General features: G+C 38.4%; 1 protein-coding gene and 1 long non-coding RNA gene across 4 annotated transcripts in view; one reads left to right on the forward strand and one right to left on the reverse strand.

Annotated features, from left to right (window-relative positions):
• TAFA1 (TAFA chemokine like family member 1) overlaps nucleotides 1-22,745 on the reverse strand; it is a 781,657-nt gene that overhangs the window by 471,064 nt on the left and 287,848 nt on the right. For both annotated transcript variants that reach the window (XM_082344862.1, XM_082344863.1), the window contains one exon: nucleotides 14,689-14,809. In XM_082344862.1, coding sequence (XP_082200988.1) covers nucleotides 14,689-14,809 — 121 coding nt within the window. The remainder of the gene's footprint in view (nucleotides 1-14,688; nucleotides 14,810-22,745) is intronic.
• LOC309606966 overlaps nucleotides 13,760-22,745 on the forward strand; it is a 54,235-nt gene continuing 45,249 nt past the window's right edge. For both annotated transcript variants that reach the window (XR_014232164.1, XR_014232165.1), the window contains exon 1: nucleotides 13,760-14,170. This is a non-coding gene — a long non-coding RNA (uncharacterized lncRNA). The remainder of the gene's footprint in view (nucleotides 14,171-22,745) is intronic.

The raw sequence follows: 22,745 nt of genomic DNA on the forward strand, positions 1-22,745 counted from the left end.
ACAATTTAATTAAATACAATTAACTCTAGTTTGTTTTGGCAACCTATTAATGTCACAATTGAATATAAATAGGCTCATGAAAAGATTATAATTAATAAATTCTTTACACTACTGTAAAATTAGTCTGATGCTCTGCTCGCCAGAAATACTGAACAGCATTTTTGAAGTATGTTAATGAGAACAGTAAAAAAGAGATAATAAAGTTTTATCAAATGATTCGTCAGGACTTCTGTAAGGCTTTGACCTCTTCAGTAGAGAGCTCTTGCAAGTTAGATATGGTTCTTAAGGGACTCTGAAACACTAACTGCAAATTTATCATCATCTTATGATATCTTTAATCCATGCTTCTAACTGTATAGGCTATTCTCTCATGCTAATTCAAATTCCCTGGAGTCTTAAAACGTAAGAAACTGACCATTGGCACTTCATTTTTTTGTTGTTGCTTTTGCTAAGGCTCAAAACATTAGACACCATGCTACTTAAGCAGTCACTGATACACAAAGACATCATTTTGTATTCAGAGTAAAAATATAGGGTACACATAAGAGTACACAAAAATGGTACCCTGGGATGAAACCCATGGACATTTAGGTACTAATGTGCTTATCAGTATATACCTGGGTTTCTTCCTTTAGCTGTTGGGTCCTATGATAGAGGTGAAGGGTTATTGTAAGGGCAACACTATTAATGGAAAAAGAAACACCTGAGGAAGTATGGATAAATCGTATAAGATTTCAGTTGACTAGTGGCTATTTTAATAGAGTTTTAATAGAATTATAACCCATTCTGAGAATCACAAAGCACCAACGCTGACTTTTGGACCACTTCTTGTTAATGAATTATTGGCCAGATGTTTAAATTAATTAACCAAACTTCCCTATTATGTGGCAGCATACAGACTACCAAACTTATTGATTAGAGCACCTTCATCAGTAATTACCTACACAACCTGCTGTTGAAAGGAAGGATACTGTGAGTATTGACCTGGTCATATTGACTTAGAACTCATGGCTAACCCTTACGTATTCCAGAGTAGAGACTAGCCATAAAATCCCTATCTTTTGTCTGTTCTGAGTAGATGGATTTTATTGTCAGAAGTCTCAGATGTGATCATAAAGTGACTAAATAAGTCTAAGTTGTAAAGTTTCTATATGCACCATTTTTATAGAATAAAATATTATGGGTATATGTGTTAGTATAAAGCAGTCCTTCTATATCATCTTTGCTTTGACATTCATATATGTACATGACAATATAACGAGATGCCTTGTGCTGGATACCTACTCTATGTCAGATATAAACAGACACCATCTCTATACCTTACTCAAGCCTGAAAGGTAGGAATTATATAAACAGGAATCCCCATTTTATGAGTGTGGCAGGGAGAGTTACCATGATTTGCCCACACTTGGAGCTAAGAGTGGTATACCTCGGACGGGAGCCCCTGGTTTGCCTGGTACACCAGACTGCTCTAATTCCTACAGCTTCTTTGGCCAAGAATCACTGGTGACAATGAGGGTGAGGTCAGGCAAAGAACCTGCAATTCAGTTACGTATAAAAACAGCCTAGATCAAGAATGGACAACTCGTCTCATCTCAAAATTGAACGGGTAAGTCCAGGGAAGGCACTCTGCACAGTATTTGACATTGTAGGTGTTGAACGATGATGGTTCTGGCAGTGGTTATTGTGGTTGTTTTTGAAATACGACCTTGTTTAACGACTCAGGGATTGGAGCACTGTGCTTGGAAGGGTTCACAGGGTGAGTGTGGGTAAAAGTACAAAGAGTGCCATAAGTGATTAGCAGTCATGTCCACAACGCATGATCATAGGAAGAGTGGGCTGTGTGTCAGGAATTTGCCATCACTGGCCATGGGCATATTTTAGAACAAACAAGAGGATTTGTTCTGATGATGAGAGGCATGTGAAAGGGAGACTTCAAGTCTGATTATGTAAGCAATTTCTACCAAACATGTTATTGAGTTACGGGTCTAGCAAGTTTTATTTGAAAGACAGCAAATTCCATATTTTAGCAAAAAATACTGCTGCAAATGATCAAACCACTTACCCGAAAGGTCAGCCCACTTTACAACATTCTAGATAATTTATAAAGTCTCAACATGGTAAATGCCAAAAAATCTTATCAGAAAGTTAAATTGCCGTTAGAGAGAATTCTTTTCCAGTGTGAATGATTTGTAACTTCATTTTAAGTAAAACAGAAAAACTACACTAAGACTGAGTCTAATAAATGCAAATTTATCCTATGCTGCTGCTTCCTCGCCTAGAGCACAGAAAGGGCCTCCAAAGTCTAAAAAAACTTATCAGGAGACAATAGTTCTGTAAAAAATACTTGAAAATGAGGTGCTGTTAATCCAATAAGCAACGAAAGTATGCTCTCAGCCAGACCTGTTTGCAAAGCAACATTAAGACTAAAGCATTATTCAGCCACATTAAATTAAAATTATTGCATGATATAGCCAAGCCCAAGACACAGTTAGTTGCCTGCTGATGTAGAACAACGCCCCATAACATAGAAATTTGTTTTGTAATTAAATTAAACCAAGACTAACTTGCTGATATTCCTAAAAGTAGTACTTGGTTGCGATGGAAAGAGCACCTGACTGAAAGTCAAGGCATAACCGAAGTTTTCCTCTCAGCTTTTAATTACTATCCACAGTTTGCAGTGTTTTATATAATGAGGATAACAGAACTGACGCGTAGGGTTGTGATACAGATCACGTGTCATATGGGAAGGAACCGTCCATAGCAGAGACTATACACAGTAGAGACTCAGGAACCTGAGCCATTACTCAGGACCCAACAAAATTCTCAACCTTACCCTCCCAAGCTAGATGACCTTGAACAAATCAATTATCTTGTTCTTTAAGATATTCCTGGGCTTCCCTGGTGGCGCAGTGGTTGAGAATCTGCCTGCCAATGCAGGGGACACGGGTTCGAGCCCTGGTCTGGGAAGATCCCACATGCCGCGGAGCAGCTAGGCCCGTGAGCCACAACTACTGAGCCTGCGCATCTGGAGCCTGTGCTCCGCAACAAGAGAGGCTGCCATAGTGAGAGGTCTGCGCACTGCGATGAAGAGTGGCCCCCACTTGCCGCAACTAGAGAAAGCCCTCACACAGAAACGAAGACCCAACACAACCATAAATTTAAAAAAAATAAAATAATTAAAAAAAAAAAAAAAAAAAGATATTCCTTATGAGTAAAATGGAAAGATGTTCTAACTCATAAGGTAACTGTAAAGATTCAATGAAACATCAAATGCTTAGGATCATTCATTCATTCAAGTATTTATTTGACCCTCACCATGAGCCAGACACTGAGTCAGGCATCCCCAGACTGCTGGGTTCCCCACCCTCACAGAATTGATGATCTGATCAGGAAAGGCAGTGTTAAACCAGTAATTATACTAAAGAGGCATTGCTATTACTAGTGGGAAGCGTAGTTTTCTGCACCTAGTAGGTGGACCATAAACATTTGTTGAATAACATATTAAATTTGTTGTATATTAAAAATAAAAATTATTATCCTTAGGATTTGATTTAGAGATATGCAGTTTCCTCTAATATAATAACCAGATTTTAAAAATCAACGGTAGTAACATATTTTGTCTTGTATTACACAAAGGTAACAATAATTCAAAGGTGTGAAGGGCCTCATGGGACCCAGAGAGTCTGGCCAGAACACAGTTGCTGCATTTGTTGTTAATTAACTGACTTGCTTTCCACAGAGACTCAAATTGTGGAAACAGGGTTTCTTTCTTCCATTTTAACTAGCTGTTCATCTGTGATCATCAGTGTACATTGGTAAGGCAGCGTTTAGATTACAAAACAGTAACAACAACAATAAAATCTTGCTTTCCCTTTAATTGCAATAATATAAAGTTTCTCCAGCTAGCTTAGGGCATATAGACATTTAGGTCACTGCCCTACCTCGTCCCCCCTTACTTGCCAATAAGACTTTAATTGTCCTGTTCCCTCCAGTTCGGTATGCTACCCCTTGATCCTCTCCCACAAACTCAATTCCTACCCAACATTCAAAGCCCAACACAAAATCCAGTCCTTTATGAGGGCTTCCCAAATCCTCTCTGATCAGAGTGAATTGTTTCATGTTTTACGATCAAGAGCACCTGCTTGGTTAGAGCTCTTATAACAAGCAGCTTTGCATCACTGACATAGAGTAAGAGGAGAATAGGGAAAGGAATCAAAAATTTCTGGACATAATAAAAAGAAAGTTCTGCAACTCTTAGCAGTTGAGAGAATTGCTAAAGATCCACTATTTTAAACCATAGTTACTAGACATTTGTGGCCATTTAAATTTGATTTAATCACACTTTTGGACCTTTTTCTTATTTTTTAAATGAAATGTTTCATGGCATGCATTTTTGGATAGGAGAGGGATCCTAGAGATGGTCAGTCAATGAACCAACAGGGACAGTCAAAGACTCTCAACTTGCATGCCTGCGTCAATCAATTGATAGGTGGTGCCCAGAGAAGGACTGAAAAAGTTTCTGAAATCACATCTAGGCTCTGCGGGAACAAACACTGTGATTGATTCCCTAGGCCTGTGATAGATAGAGGGTTGGAGACTGGCAGCATGTGTATGCCATAAATCTGCTTTTAATTCTAAACGATCCTGGGACTAGCTGTCAAAAATGTTGCCCTACAAATGTTCACCCAGTGACCTAGTTTCTCAAGCACATGTCCAGTACATGGCATCTTGCTTTTTCATCAGATAAAGAGATTTAAGAAGATACAAAAACAATTCAAGTTAATAAGGTCTCATCTGAGAAGCTTCCAAACAATATCTTCTCCTGTTTTACATCTTAGTTTATTTCAGAAAAAATGGGCTTTTAAAAATTTTTTGCCATCTCACACATTTTTTAATTCAGAGTTTCAGTAGGGCTGGTCTCTAGTTACAGTTTCTTCATAGAACAGTGATGTTCAAATTTTCCTGATTACAGCACCCCAAGGAGGTGAAATATCCAATTCCTACCTGTTTCCACTTTCAGTAGGAAAATATTTAGATAATAAATACTTAGGTAATAAATACTTGGAAAGATGCATTTATGAATCACTCATGAATCACTCATTGTTTTTATAAAATAAGTTAAGCTTATTAATATGCTAATATGTTATAAAACGATGCCCTACAGGCATAAAAATAATCCAAAAATGTTACTCCTTGAGAATTTATGTTGCATAGGTTCATGGGCAGTATATAAACAATGTCACTAGACAAGTATCACCATACAAATAAGTTTGAGAGTGATTACATATACATGTTTTACAATAAGAATATGGATGAACCATTTCTGAACCACAACTCAAGAATATCTCTAAGTCTAATCCTTAGCAAATTTAAAGGCCTAAATATGCAAATATGCATCATTACAGACTATAGGGTTAATGAAACAGCCCACAGCAAACTTAATTGATAATGATGAAACTAAAGCAACACTAATTTATAATTAAAAAGCAAGGACCACAGCAATGGAAAATCACTAACAACTCAAACAACACTCAAGATGCACTGATAGCAAATTATCCTTCCCCAAATTGCATGAATTCTAATTATTTGCATGCAGGCACTTTGCAATGTTTCCAAGAGCTACAGCCAGTTTTCTTAGCAGAATACTGAATTAAGGAAGCTCAGTAAACCTTAGTTACGTGTCGTTCTAGTAGAATGATAACTCAGTCGGTATACTAATAAGTAGCCTATGTTCATATACAAAATGAATGTACATAAAATCTTAAATCATTTGCCCAAAAGAATAACAACAACAGCAAAAACAAAACCCCTTGGGTTTCGAGAAAAATTTATAACCCTCTAGTGGACTACAGACTAGATTTTGAGAAGTTTAATAAAGTATTAAATAAAGGGTTTTATATAGGCATCACTATGCTGCCTGATACTTCCCTCGGTTTTATTACATTTACAGATTACTCTTTCTCCCTAGCCTTAATCTAAAGGAAAGTTAATTGATTTTTAGCCAAGATTCAAATGAGACCTCTGTTTAGGCCATTGGCCTCGTACCACTAATTTTATCAGACCCCCCAGTAATACCAGTTAGCTGCATATAAAAGGCTCAGAGACACACAGCATTTTAGTATGTCGGTTATAACTCAGAGTAAGACTCACCTGTGGGCATAATTTTAAAGCAGGCCAAAACAGATCTGCATAGAAGTTCCCCTTTTAGCCCCATCGCCTCCACCTCTCTCCACTGTGCTTGCATAAATTCATTAGGAATCATAAAATGTTGGAGCTGGGGATAGTCTTATCTGAGGTCACACACTGACAGCCTGCAGGTGGGATATATCCCTGAATCAAGTTTTGTTTGGCCCACCTGACATTTAAAAGATAAAGAAATTACAGATAAAATTCTAGGTTTCTGACTTGCCTTGAAATATCAGATGATCTGGTCACCTTGAGCCCATCTCAGGTGTAGCTAAGGATGCGCTGTGTCCTCTAGATGTGCATATGCTCTCAAGTTGCCACAGTTTTCAGCATTTTATAATGTCTGGCCTCTAGGCTGATCCAATTATTTTTGTTAACGACCTGGTCTGTGAAGCTATTTGCCTTCTTCATCTATGAAATCATCCAGAAAGTTTTCAAATAGCTTTAGCAGAGGGCTTTTTAAATATACAAAGGTGATTTTGTACAGCTTCTTGCTCTATCAAATGGATGAAGTCAATGAATCAATTCCTTGGGCAGCTTAAAGCATCTTTATTTGGCAGAATATACTTCACTATTTGTGGAATGCATAGATCACCTCCTCGGAGCTGCTAGGAACAATATGAAAACCGTTGATTCCCTCCAACTTTCTCATCTGGAGCCTTGCAATTGACAGCTTAACGTGAGACGCTGAAAGCGCCAGCGTCCTACTCCTACCCTGGTGCTCTTTCTTCATCACCATTAGGTATAAAAAAAGGCTTAATGTGGTGCTTTCCCACCAATATTTGCATTTTTTAAAGACAGAAAATTCTTGCCTAGTTGATCAGCAAATATTGATTGAATACCTACACAATATTTATTCAGTGGGAAGGATGACCTGCTGGCCTGCTGACTCTCATCCAGGATCTGTTGTCAATTTCAGGAGCATTGAAACCCTTTCCCCGTCCGCGCCACGCCCCACCCCCCCCCACCCCCGCCCCAACCCCTGACCCCGTGTGGCAATTCATCTAAATCTGGAAGCTGGCATTTATTCACTTCAAAGCATATGACTCAATAGGTCCATTCTTCATCCACATGAATGCGAAATCAGAAAAACCCTTTGGATGTACAAAGACTCAGTTTGTATTTATTCTTGGGTATAAAGGAAGCATGCCTAGAAGTGAAGGTCTAGTAAGGGCATAGTAAAGGTAAACACAGGTAATTCTAACAACAGAACAATGGCCTTTGCTGAGGGGAGGTCGTCCTCCCTTCTAGACTGAGGGGGAAGTTTGGTTGGTCTCCTTCCTTGCATGGAGGATGGATTCACTTAATGAGTAAGCAGATCACTCTGCATATCTATGCATCTTCTGAGAGAAAATTGCTGTGATAATATTCTTTCTCTTTTCTTTCTCTGGAATTTTATTATATAAAGTTCGGGAAAGAGAAAGAAACAGTGGGCCAAGAGGGTTCCCTAAATGCTTTGAGGACATTATCTTTGGAGAATCCAATTAATTTATACAAACTGTTAACAAAATAATTCATCTTCTTTTTATCCTAAAGAAAGGAAAAATTGCTTGTCTGGTGTTATTTTCTCCCTTCTGCAAAGATGAAGTGAATTTTTTTCTTGTTATCAAAAGATTTGAAAGCAAAAGGCCTTTCCCTATTTGCTAAGTGAAGTTTCCTTTTCAGATCCTCAAGGCCACACCTATAGTATTTTCTAATCTATAGAAAAAAACCCCCAAAAACCTCATGCTGTGACTGAAAACCTTAGGGATTTAATTTTTTACTGCATTTGTAAGTTATGTTCTTTGGACCATTTTGATTAATGTAATGGCTGTCAAATATCAAATACAGTCAAATATCTACCCAAAGATACTGCACAGATACACACATATGTACGTGCATATGTTACAGTGACAATTTAGTGTTTATACCACTCTCCATTTGAGGTATCTCCTTTTTATAAACACACATACAGATACACATGCAGCCAACCATATACACACAAATACTCACACACAAGTAGGAAAAAATAAGGGAGAGTTCAAGATTCCACCAGAATAGTCATTCCTTCTTTCCTTAATAATTTAACACATATTTTCTGAGCACCTACTACATGCCAAGTTCCTTACTAGAAGCAAGAGATAAAAAGATGAATTTTATAGGATTCCAGGATTATCTTGGCTCACACTTCTCAAAGCATGTGATATGAATAGGCACTGTAGCTGTTGTCCAAATAAAAGAAGTTTGGAAAATTTTAGTTAAACACAATCAGGATTCCTATCTGCAAATCTTTCCAGAACTTTCATACACACACATGCACTGAAAATCTCTAAGAGAAGAACATACCATGCAGTGAGTGCTTCCCCAACAGTTAGTAGCTTTTTTCCAATGAGCATTTTGAGGGGACAGTGCTTTGTGAACTGGGAAATGCTGGCCTAAACATTTTATAGGATTAAGGCTCTTAGAAGGAAAAGGGGCTCCTGATACTTTGCTACCTATATTTCCTTCTTTTTCCTTAAACTGGGAACATTGATACATTTCTAATTTAATCATAAAACTCTCTATAGCAAATACTTTAAGCTTTTCATTAAAAATCAATATATATCCATCCTAGGAATGAACCTGAAAAAATTTCAAAATTGTAGGAAATAAAAAGTCTAAGTCAATCCAGTCCTCCCACCAGGTTTAACTAACACTGTATAAAGAATGTTTATATCTCTTCTGACATTTTTCATACATGTGCAAATATTTATTTTCTTCAAACTATTTTGAAGCTGAGTATTCTGTTCCTTGTCTTTTTCACTCGGCAGTAAATCATGGGCACTTTTCCACAAGAGTACATATGAACATATCTCATCCACTGCAATGGCTACATTGAATGCCATTGAGCAGATTCACCATGATTATTTTACCAGTCCCCTTTTGATGGAGATGAAACTCCTCTCTAATTTTTTGCCATTAAAATTATTGTTGCAGTGACTAAACCTTAAACATACATCCTTTTAAACCTGTCCAATCACTTTCTTAGGATAAGCATCTAAAAATGGAATTGTATCAGGACTGGCACATTTTACATTTTGGAAAACACCGCAAAACTGTTCTCAAAAAAACGATGTACCAATTTATACACTCAAGCTTTGAAATTTTTACACAGAGTTCAAAATTGGAAGACTAAAAAGGAGTTGAGTTTTCATCTTAAATGAACTTTAAGAAATGAACAATTGAAGACTAATGTTCATTAGTGCCAGTTCTAAAAATCTGTTCGCAGTGTCGTATAAAATTGAGGCCATGGGCTTGAGCTCACATAAGTAACTACTTTGATAGCATTGTAATAATTCTCTTATAAGTTCACGGGATGGTCAGAAGATCTTTATTTGCATCTCTACCTGATTTTGATATTTTGGGGTCTTATCAAATGCCCATGGCTGCACTCTGACTCTAGGGTGAGGTCAATATCATCAATCAGATGATCAATGGATTATCACCAGCACCAGTTACACCAAATAACAACCTGTCTGCTCCAATCCTTAGACCAGTTCACTACACTTAGCAATCTAGTATTGGTACATATTCTGAGAAAGCCAATATGCAACCACTGTTATTCTCACTATTTCTTTTATACTACAGTTATAAAACAATCCTTTATTGTAAGGAAGCTTGGTATTCTAATGCATATTCCTTAGGCAGCTTTCAATAAAGTGATATTGAACAGTAAGCAAAAATAATTATAAGGCATGTAAGAATGTTTTTTTAATATTTACCAAAAAAAAAAATCACGCTTTAAAATGGATGGTGATGTTCAGTATGTAATAAGTCACAAACGGATACCTCTAAATACACAGTTGGCTTCATAAAGCTTTAAATCAGGCCGAGGATAAGTTACACAGACAATTCTATTCAGAGTCATCTTTTTATACTTCCATACACCCTTGTCAATAAAATAGCATCGACTCAAGAATAAATGATTCATAAGGCATTTACAACTTCTTGTCTCATGTAATTTATCTTTATAATTTTAAATTACTAAAGAACCCCAAAGATCTTTTCTCACTAAAGTACTGTGAAGTCATCCATATTTTATTAAGTTTCAAGGACAACCCCCACACCCCAGCCACATTCAAAATTAAGTAACCATTAAAATCGCTGTGAAAATTTGTATACCCGTAGGGGGAAAAAACTAATCCTATATTAGAAAGTTGCGTTTAGCAAACCATTCATCTTTTTTTACCTGTTATACAACAACTAGTGATTATAAAGAGTTGAAGCTGTCTATTTTAATATCCTGAAACAATGGAACACCACTCTGAGTTTGCATTGTTCGGTCTATCTTTTTTAAATTAAGTGTCCTTCTTCTAGCTTCACTGTACGTATTTCTTTTAAAGTCATGAGTATTCTTCAAGTTATTAAGGTAATTTCCTACATCGTTCCCAAAATAAAAAACTTGATTTAGCCAAATATTAAATTATTGATATTACAAATCTGTTAATCTAGAGCACATTTTACTTATTTGTGTAATTTTAAAATTCACTTTCATTTGATTGACTGTTTTAATCTTCCTTAACTAGTGAGTCACTGAAAATAAATGGTGCAATCCTAATACGATAAATATGAAAAATAGGAAGTACTTAGGGACTGCAGGGGAATACATTAAAATCAGTCCGTTTTCTAGTTAACATATTCTCATTCTGTTTGTGTGCAAACCCAGTGCATGGAGAAGACAGATCACAAATTTGCAGCCTCACAGAAACATTGTCCTGATATCATGTTCTGACAGCAGAAATTGGCCCAAAGCTCTAACCATTTCCCCTAAAGGACCCTGACTGGCTGGTGCCATCCAGGTGCGGCACAGTCTGAACAAGGGGAACATCACGTCAAATTCCACTCATCTGTCAGTGTAGTGGATTATTTCTTGAGATACTGAGATTGGCTGCTTGGGATCAGAGCACCATCCATCTTACCACGTAGGGGACGTGAAGCTGCCTGTAAAAGCCTGGAAAGAGGGGGACCAGCCGTTCCTAAGCAGGTGAGGAGGCAGCTGTAAAGCCTTCACTCCATCCAGGGCTTTGAGTGAAAGATGTGTCATTTTTCACATTTCCCAGATACTTGATATGCACATGGTGTCTGCCTGCTCCTGCTTTATGAAAGAGGCGATTTTTCAAGCTTAGGCAAATGTGGCAAAGCTCAGGGTCTGCTGGCGTCTCATTTTTTCTCATCATGTCACTTGTTTTAACCGATTTGAGAAAATGAGATTATGTTTTTCCTTTTTGCTCATTTATCCAGTTATTTATTTATTTATTTGCTCATTGAAGGGGGGATTATCACAGATAACTAGCCTTGATTTCTCTCTTGTTTTCATACACATTTCATTAGTGTCCCTGAAGATTTAAGACCTACGAAGGGAAACATCACAAGTCTCATCACAAAAAGCATATATTTACTCTTAAAATCAAAACCTAAGATTGCATTAAAGAAGATTGTATTTCTGACTTTAATAATCTAGAATATTGCTATGTCCAAGATCTATTGCTTTAATCTTTGCAGTGATTGTTGAAAAACCCAAGAAAGTTGAATAAACCTAATACCTAGAACCATTGGACTTTAGTTAATATCATTTTCATCTTTCTGCATCTAGAAGGGAGTATTTATAGTTGTTTTCATTTCATCGATGAATCTGAAATGGGTCTCAAATATATAAACGCTTGGGGTTGAAACTGGCTTCAGTGCTGCAGTTTTTTGGGGTATTTGAGGTACAGATGAACCACGCACTGACAATAATAAGCAATTACTAAGAGGAGACAAAGGAAAAAAAATACTGAGTTTAATTGCAGACAGAACCCAATGATGTATTTCCCAGTTTAAAATTACTGTATTTTGATAATAAGCCCCATAAAGACATAAGTTTAATTTTTATAAGTAGCATAGCCATAACCCTCCACCAAAAAAATCTAATATATTTACTGATAAAGAGAGACAGTCTACGTGAAAGCTCATTGCAAACTGTACCGTATTTCTTGACTGTACGCACAGGGCACAAAATAAGACAGGTAGCATTTGGTCTTATATTCTAGCCAGGTACCACATAGTTAAAAATGACAGCAAGATTAAAAACAAGATTGTTGTCACTATGTGGATAATTAGCTGTGTGAACAGCAAAACGTCACTCATTCAACATCTGTGATATGCACATTTGTAGTCTACTAAGTGGGGATGCCAGTAATTCCTGATCTTTCTGAAGAGCTTTACATTTTACAAAGCACTTTCATGAAGATTATTTTATTTACACTCCCCACAATATCCCTAAATGGGAAATTGGGCCCAGAGAAGAAAAATGACTTGCCCAAGGTCATGTCACTAATGTTAAGTGACAGAGATGATGGCCCAGCCTAAGTTCTGCCATCCTCAAGTGCCACCCCTCACCACTTCTGCCATGGCCACCTTTCAGAATGGGTCTGCAGTTCAAATGAGTCCGTGTATTGACATAACTTGAAAATTTTCACGAATTACGTGAAGGTGCTCACATCTCTTCAAAAAGGCTCCTTGGCAAGATTGTGCTCTGTACTGGGAGCCATTCGTTCCTCCTTGGGAAACAAGCTCTGGAGATGAAATCAGACCAAAGTCCCCCATGGCAGGTATTAGCTGTGTGACCTCAGGCAAGTCGATCAGACCCTCAGAACTTCAGTCTCCTGAGCAACAGGGTGAGAAATTACACCTACTTGAATAAGAATTAAGCCAAGCAAGGTGAATTAACCTTAACAGTGTGCCTAAAACACTCACATTAGTTGTTTTTGTTTCGTGTGTTTATCGTTGAGTATTACACTAAATGCAGATTTCTCGCGTTATTTGTATTACTGTAATAAGTCAAAGACGTTTTTTGCCAGAACAGATTGGAGATCTACTGACTGGAGGTAACTTGGGGATTCCACGTTTTTTGTATTTTTTTTTTTTTTCCCCTCCAACTCGGCACTGGAGTCTCGGACTCTGGCAGTGGCTGATTCAGGCTCAGGACACGCGAGGCAGAAACACCAGCGCGCAGCATCGGCAGAGCCGTTTCCATGCCCTCCCGCAGGGGCACCAACCTCCCCTCGCCTTCCCTCCCGGATTCAGGGCTTTGAGAAAGAGGGCGGCTGAGGCCCAGAGGCAGCCCTGGGCCTGTGCCCCAAGCTCAGCCCCCGCCAAACCCCTCCTCCCGGAGCGACCCAAGGTCTAGCATCCAGCAAGCTGGCGCGCCCCACTGCAGCCCGCGTGGGAGGACCCGGGCTGTACACGTACTCTTTCGATCCTGCCCCCAGCCGGGAAGCAGAACCCGGGAAAGCAGCAAGCAGCGAGCGCCCTGGGAGGTGTTGCTGGAGGAGAATGCCGAGGAGCCCAGGATCGGTGCCCAGGCTGGCTGCAGAGCCAGAAAAAGGCAAAGGCTAGACAACGCAGCTGGAGGAAGCCTGGCGGATGGGAGGAGGCCAGGAAGGGATTTGGAAGGAAGGAGGGGTGGGGATGGAGAGCTGGGAGCACTAGAGAACTAAGGATCCGGAGCCTGGGCGCGCAACTGGTCCCCAGAGCCCGGTCTTGGCGATCGGGTGGGAGGGGGAGGGGGAGGGGGAGGGGGAGGGGTGCGGTGAAGGTGACGGGTGGAGTAAATGGATGCAAAGGCTGAAGCTAAGCAGAAAATGGAAGGCAACCTTTCCGAGAACCAGGGCGGGTGAGGACAATCGAGCTGGGGAACAATAATGAGAAAGCTGGAGAGGCACAGAAGGAGAGAAAAATCCTGATTGAAGAGTGAGGCCATGGAAGGGTAAGAAATATACTTTGAACAGAAAACCGAAGAAAGCAAAATGCGTCTGGAACTCAAAATTCGATATAAGAAAAAAAAAAAAAACCACGCTAAAGAGAACTTGCCCCGGAAAATGCGGAGAGATAGTGAAAAAAAAAAAAAAAAAGGCATCGAGCATACCGCAAGAACAAAGTGAAAGAAGGGAGAAAGGAGAGGAGACAAACCAGACAAGAAATAGTAAGTCACTTTTTAATTTCTTTTTCACTGAAAAACTACTTACAAAGTTAATTTTGGCACTGACATCCGCACAAAATCTCTAGCCACATACACACCAAGATTATGGTATCTATGCCAGATAAAAATGCATCCCGGGAACACGGACACATTATTTTCTTGGTTGCAAAGATCATATTTTGCCTCCTTAAAAATTCCTCAAGTCTTGAAAGTTATCCCACCTTTTGCAGAATATTTCGCTCTTGGCCAAAGTATCCCAAAACAAACGACTTCTACTTTTTAAGGTGTGTGCCAAGGGGTGGCAGGACTCTTAGAGAAAACCACCTTTTCTGAGAAGTTATTAGAAATACCTCCAAGACATTTGAGTGTTTCCCCTCTTGCCCCAAAGCATCCAGCCAACAAGTCTTGAGATTCAGAGGCAAGCTGCCCACCCTGTAGCACTTTCTGTCAGTTGCCTTCAACCGTCTGTTAAAAGACAGCGGTGAGACGGGAGGCTGCTGTGAAGCCAGCTTCCAACTTACCTGGTCTGCGCAGGTGATGGTGCTGGAAAGTGTGCTGAAGGGATCCATGGCAGAGCAGCATCGCACAAGCACTTATCCACAAATACAGGACCCAGGGCATCGCAGAGACCATTGCCATTCTCTAAAGAGAACATTAGACAGGAAGGATTACCCCCGGGTTTGAGCCCCCAGCTCCGTCAGTCCCACTGGTGAGAGAAGGGGGGGGGTCTCAGACGTCATGTGCCTTTGCTACTTTGCTGGTTAGAATTAATGACCCAGCAGAGGTCATGCCACAAAGTGGGATTGAGGGAGGTCACTCTCCACGAGATCATGAATCCATTTTTGAAATTATTCAAAACCAAACTCTTAGGATGGCCAAAATACAGAAATAAAGTTTTTGACTATCTGTTAGGCAGTTTGAAACACGGTATCCTGACTAAACATGCAGTTTTACACAATGATCTTTAAGCTATAGTTATTCCAGGCATTGAAAGGCTGCACGCTCCTGTTCATTCTAACTTCATTGCAAGTCTGACACAAGCCTGGAAGGAAATAGTGGATTCTTTTTTTTTTTTTTTTTAATTCTACAGTCATGAATTTTTAATTCCAATGCTGTCGCCTAAACTAAGTAATCATTTCTCAGAGGCATGTTGTAATCTCCTAAAAGAGCTGGTCTTTTTGGCTGGACTTAAAACCAGAAGGAATTATCTTCAGCCAAAATGAGTTTCGGATACAAGATCTAAGCGCCTCTCCTAGAGCAAACCATAATTTACAATATTGCTTTGCCTCCTAAGATCCTATCGTGGCATTTGTTGTAGTGTTGATGAATATGCATATACAGGTGGTATATGTATTTATGGATGAACATCCACCTTTTCTTAAGCGCTGAAACTTTGACAGTCTTCTCGGCACCTATGAGAATCTTAGGAGCTACAAAGGCTCAACTGCGCTGCATATTGTCCAGTTTCTCAAACAACACCTTATGCTGCATTTCATATTTGTCAAATTAGTCAAACTTGAAGCATCACCCTTAGCCAGTGACATGGAAGCATTTTCTATACAGGAATCCAGTTAAGTATATGCTTTTCTCCTAGATAGAGCTTTGGAACCTAGATTGTTTCTTTCTTTTTTTCACCTTTCCACTGTCAAATCATACACTTCAAGTATTTCAACGCTACATTTAAAACCTCCTAGTGACCTCCCAGTGTGGCTTCTTTATTCGTGGAAATTGGTACTCTTTCCAAAGCTGTGATGTTCAGCAAGCAAAACATATACATTATATGTGTGTGTGTATATAGACATAATACAAGATAATTTATGGGTTTTAGGAGAGAGAGAGATGTAGTCTTTAAGCAGGGTTTTAGAACTATAATAGACAAATGGTGACAACCATAATTAAGTGCAAAGTAGGAAAACATTATTTTCAACAGCATGGTGCCTTTCATGCCCAGGTCTGTGATTCACATAGACCATTCACTTTATAATTAGTTTCACAGCCCACTGTTTACTTTTGTGTACAACGGATTTAACCTCATTGTCTTCAGAACTATCAGTGTACCACAGATGCATTCTCTTCAGTAAAGATAAAGAGCAACACCCCTCCTATGAATTCTGGAATGAATGCATTTGGGTGCCTTTTCAAAATACCCTGCAAATTACAGAAAGACAAAATAGAGGTGACTGTGGCATGCAATGATTGCTTGTGAATTTCAGTTAAAATGCACTAGGAATTCATCTAAACTTGAAGAAAGCCTACCACAATCAAAACAACAGTTTTTCAATGACAGCTTTCCACACAGATATTAGCACTCAAAAAGATTGCTGTGACTTGACGTTTGCAGTATTTTCCTTCTTTTCCTTTTTTTCATTTAACTTTCTTTAATTCTCAGCATTACTTCCAAGGTTCCTGCATATAGCTCTCTTTGCTCACTCTCTTACCAAGAGGTTGTCTCTATGGTAATAGGTGTTTCCCCCCCCCAAAATAATGCATTCAGCCCTACATAGTTCTCTAGACCTGACTGAATAGGTTTGAAATCTGCTTTCTGAATCTTAAATCCTTAAAGAGGCTTCTTACCTGAAAAATCCAGCCAAGAGCAGAGTACTCTATTAGTGTTCATTGGAAAGCTCTAACACTTTCTAAAATCCATCTGTGCCACAATTGGAGATTTTTTTAAAAAGAGCTTCCCAATAATCTTCTTTATCAGGATTTAAAAAATATGTTTTTCTCTTCCGATGCTACTCCCACAGTAAAGAAGACATTGGGTTCATTCAGACTGTATTGTCAGAAAAGGAACCAAGGTTTGAGGGCTGGAAACCTTGTCATTTTCACCTTTAAATCATCTCCTGGCGTCACCTCTGCCTGACGAGACCTTTGAAGTGATGGTGAGATAATGTGCAGTTTCCTGATGAGAATCAGTTTATAGTTAATGAGGGGCCATCCCCACTCCAGTGCATTCAGGGCAGAGTAAGGCAGCAAAATGTAGGAGCAGGGCTGCTATATGGCGCTGTAAGTAGCAATAGTCTCTTTCAATACATCCCTCCTCTGTAAAGTATCACATGTCTTAAAGTGACATTACCCTTTATTACAGCTACAGTGAATTGTAATACCTGCCCACTAACTCTTGAACAACTCAAGCAGCACTTTAACACTGTATTGCCGGGTACGTCGTTCTCTTAGACATTTTACGGATACTATTCATTTGCCGAAAGAGTAAAGAGGGAAGGAGAAACAAAAGAAAAAAGCATTCTGCAAAATACTGATAGTGTTAATGGGTGTTAGACTCTAACAGCAAATGGGAAAGTGAAATGTAAGCCATTTCTTACCTCTTAATGTTTTTTTAACCAGTAAGTTAACCCAAAATGTTGTTGAGTTTACACAAATTTAAGTCTGTCGATTGTTTTTGGCAGCTAAATCTGGGAAAATGGTCTATCTAGACTACAATATAGATGTTTATAGGCGTAAGCCCAAAGCAAACCTTCTGAGTTTTTTAACATGTTTAATAAATAGAAGTATGTCATTTTCAGCATCGACGACTGGATTTTGATAAAGAAATATGCTCAAGACATTTTTTAAAAATTTCCCTCAAATAACATGCTGGGGTGGGGAGAGGAAACACTCAGAAGTTCAACATTTTGTTTCTAGTATTATGGTTTAGACACTTTCTTCTTTGGAAATATAATGTCATTGTACCTACACATCATCGATGCATATAAGGTGACCTAGTTTTCACTTACAGATTGCACTAGCAATGATTCATTCCAATAACTCAATCAGTTATTTCATGAATCACTTATAAAGCACCTACTATGTGTTAGGTGCTTGGGGACAAGGCAGAAAACAAGATTGATGTGATTGCCACTGTCATAGATCATACTGTCTAGTCTTTCATTGTTTTTTTAAATCAAGGTAGTTCTCATAATATTCCAGCCTCAGAAACCTCTTCAAGTGCCTCAGAATACTCTCTTGCCTTTCACAGGCATTAGAAGGAAGGTTTGATGCTGCAGTGTGTCTTTAGAAGCCATTCCCTCCTCTCCTGTTACACAGAGTGAGAGAATGAGAGACCCTTCAGACGCATCAGTCTTCCCCACTGGTCCTGCACAGTTGCACAATACACACAGAATAGCTCTTTGGACCCTAACAACCATTTATTAAAGCTCATCATTAAACAAAGTTCAAGATAACAGTAAATACAAATCTTAGAGTGAGAATAAGTCAAGAGTGCCAAAGTTCTAGATGGTGTTGCGTGTTTCATTTCTGTCGTTCATTATTGTTGAGTTGGTGAGTATATATAGAAAGCTCACACCGACTGTTCAATATCAAGACAAAAATGATAATAACTACAGTAGCAGCAGGTAAGGTTTATTGAACCTTCACCATGTGCTGGCACTACTCTATAGTATGTTGCTTATAAGGTGTAATTTAATCCTTTTTACCACCCCATAAGATAGGTGTAATGATTATTGTCTTCATTCATGGATGGGGAACCAGAGGGTGAATAGGGAGATTAAGAAACTTGCTCAAGGTATTATAGCCACTAAGTGACAGAGCAGATTTCAAACCCCAATGATCTGGGTCAAGAGCCCACCTCCTAAACACTAGGATTAAACACTTCATGGAAAAAACAACCCTCCAAAATTAACCATTATATTTTCTCATTTCTTTACCATTAAGATACACTCAAAAAATTATTATACATTCATTCAAGACTTATATACGGAGCACATTCCAGGCATTTGAAATATAGAAATGTGGAAGGTAGTACTTACCCCATGTCTTTGTTTTTGTTTTTGTTTTTGGTTTGTTTCTGTTATGCTAATGCATTAAAAATAAAAGGAAGTTCACATTTGCTAATAAAGGCTACCATTTGAAAACTGTACATTATATTTTTCATTTCTAGGGATTAAACTAAGGCTCAACATAGTTTCTTATCTACAATTCAATTTAATAAACTTGAAACACATACTCATGGATTATGTTCAAGGCACTCAGGCATTGTTAGATTTTTTTTTAAACAACTGGAATAAAGACTTTCCCTTACATTTTTAAGTGGCTTCTATATATGTATGTGATGGAACAAGAATATCAACCTAGTTCCATTTCCTCTTCCAAATACCTTGTCCACTGTATTGCAGCCAGTGATCATTTTCCCTAATAATATAAGCATCAACAGATATTGACATTTAAGGCAATTTAGTCCATTCTTCCATCTCAAAGCAAAATTACTCTCACACCTTTCAAAGAAGTTAGGCCTTTGCACTTTTCACCATGGTAGGACTCCATCACTTGATCACTTTATTGTTTAGGGGGCCATAATGTTCTGGGCAATGAGGTGCCAACAAAACTGACCGTATCTCTTTGAGGCTGGAGCATTTAATTGTTGAAGCAACACCCTCTAGATCCCTCTTTGCCTCTGGAACAGGGACTAGTTACACTATCTGCCTGGATTCTTGAGAGACTGCAAAGAGCAGAGGTATCCCCTTCCCCTACCCACCCACAATAGATGTAGATAGTAAATAAGAAATATTCTGTTCTTTAGGCAGTTGAGATTTGGGGGCCATTCGTTATTGCACTATAACCTAGTCTATCCTGACTGATGAAGACTTTAACCTACATTGATCATGTATTAATTGAATTTTTATGGTCCATATACTGCCCTAAGCTCTGAGGAGACAGCAGTATACACATCAGACCCAGTTCCTGCCTTCACAGAGCCCCCTGCTATAGAAATCCATTGGAGATTTTTGATCAGACCAGTGATAAATCCAGAGCATTGATGATTGCAGCTAGAATCCCTTCAGGTTCTTATAAGTCAGGAGTTATAAACTGATAACTTACGTGCCCACAGCCATGCCCTGCTCAATCATTCGGTTATACAAGCACAATACTGCAAAAGGCAATGGACTACAGCACAATTGTTTTAGTTCTTCCAGTTACATGAATTCAAGATACCTACACAGTTGGGCCAAACTCCTAAATATATACATTTCAAATACAGTATCTATGTATATGTACATTTGTTTATGTAAAAAAGAGAGAAAATCCTATTTACCAGAACTTCTCCCCATGGAGAAACCCACATTTACTCAGAAGAAAGGCCTAATGAAAATAATTGGTAGTGAAAGATAAAACACTCAGAATGTTTAAATAGCCAAGAATGTTCAGCATATTGCCCTACATAATAAAAGGCAGGGGGAGGGAGGAATGGCAGATAGAGGATGCAATAGGGCAGAAACCTGGAGGGAGGAAAAAATGGTGGGGGGCAGAGAAGCACAGAGAGAGATAAAGAGAGAGAGAGAGAAATGCAGAGGTTCTCCAGAGGCTTGGAAGAAAAGAACTGAGAACAGAAATGTCCAAAGGGGATTTCCTGGTGGAAAACTATATCCTGTGGAATAGGACTCCACCCTGCGTCTCTTCAAATGATTACAAAAGCTTCAAAATACAAAAAACTCATGTATACTACATGTTAATAAGTTAACTGGGAAACCCACTGAAGGGGTAAAATCCTGGATCCAGGCCCAAAGTACCACCAGAAAATCCCTCATTCCCCTGATGACCACACTTTTCATTTCTCGGCATTAGAAATAAAAGCCATCCTTACTTTAGTTTAAGAACAATCCACTTAATAATTTGGCTAATTTGAATTCACAAATGTGCAGGGAAAACAAATTTGAGACATGCAAGATTTTATGTCTATGCATATTTCTAAATTGAAAAACAACTAAAGGAATTTAAATAAATTACATCTGGGCTGAGAAAGATGCCAAGTTTTGGTCCAATGCAAATGAAAGTGGTTTAGATGTATGCCATTTAAAACAGTTCTAAGTATTTCTTGAAATAACGCATTTTGGTTGTGATTTCACAATGCTGATGTTTTTTCTTGTTCCATTTCAATGGCTGATGGAAATGAAGGCGTGGATGAGAGGATCATTGCCATTATCTCTAATCTATATGCCTTCTGTAACTTTGAAGCCCAATTTCCCTTTTCTGTAGTCACTGGGGCTACCTATCAGTTGGCTGACAATGTCTATTTTCAGTCCCTGATCATGAGAAGACAATATACCTTTTCCCTTGGCTAAGTAATAATGTTACCCTATCTTTCTCCCATAACCCAATTGCATAAATCATTTGTGTTGCATCACTCTTTTTCTGGAACTCACTTAAAATTTTCCTGTCTACTCTGGTGTCCTAGTATGTGCCCCATACCAGATACACAGCAACACCCCTAGCTTGTCAGTCTTACTTTAGGCCCCCAAAGGGCCTAAATAAAGTTTATATACTTGTCTTATTTACTACTCTATTCTGTACCTGGCATTTTTTCAAAATACATTTAAGCTAAGATGAGGAAAAGGATAATGAAGAGAAAGCAGGTGAAGTACAACAACAGAATGGCAGTTTAAATAATATATAATATTGATGGTGATTGATGATCATATAATAATGATGATGACGATACTACTGTATTAGTACCCTTTTTTTTGGCAGGGGAGACTCTTTCTATGTGCCAAGCCCTGGTTCAGCGTTCACATGTTGTGTCTCATTTAATTCTCACAAAAATGCTAATAGGTCTGTATTACAGTGATCTTTATTTTATGGGTGAAAATACAAATTTCAGAGAAGTCAAGTGATTGAACTAATGCCACACCTCTAGTAAGGTTGAAAAACTTTGATGCAAACTCACATTTGATTTTCAGAGCCTAAGCTCTAAGCAACCAAATTCTAGGCAAGCAATATTGGCAAGAAATAAAAAATTTCACATGATAAAGATAAAAGACCAAGTAAGCAAAGTAAGATGAGCCTAATGTGAAGTTTGAACGTGAAATGCAAAGCATCAGTGGTACAAAGGAAGCACTATTTTGACTCTAAGCTTCCTAGCAGTAGAAGTGAAGAAGAGAAAAATTATTTCTTAAAAATTTACAGCATCCATAAGGTAAAAAACCAAACAAAAGCACACAAACCAAAAAAAGCCAAACAACTGCTCCAGAAGGAATAAAAATTAATGGTAACAGAGAAATGAGCAGAGGCTGAATCATTTTCTATAAAACTGGTGATTCTCAGTTTTGTAATTTGGATCTGGATACATAATGCAGAATTTTCCGTAACTGTAAGAAAAGGGAAATGGAAGGCAAGATTTCTCTTAGGCTGGAAGGAAAGATAACCTTTGTGTCGGAGTTTCATTTTCCACCTCCAGCAGCCTATCTCTACAATCACTTTATCAATTATAATTCCTCATTGTTTATCTTGTCTGTCTTCCAGGCAGCAGAGAAAAAAAGAATAAGGTCATTTCTTTTGTTCTTCCACATCTCATCTCCTTATTCTGCTTTTAGAACAGAAAGAAAGTTGAAACCACAAACAGCTTCACCTCCATTGCACTAATCAAAGTAATAAATGAACTGTCCTTTTAGAGACCAAGTGGTCTCTTCCTTACGAGAATATGAACATATTTTATAAGCACGTAAAGGTCATGAAAATGACTGCTTTGATGATAATAAAGAAAATAACATGATTTCTATGGTTTATAAAACTCTCAGATTCATAGCCGGATTCATAATCGCCATCCCCCATAACTACTCTGATCTAA

Source organism: Balaenoptera borealis (genome assembly GCF_965194805.1).
Source record: "Balaenoptera borealis genome assembly, chromosome: 12".
In the NCBI taxonomy this organism is placed as follows: domain Eukaryota; kingdom Metazoa; phylum Chordata; class Mammalia; order Artiodactyla; family Balaenopteridae; genus Balaenoptera; species Balaenoptera borealis.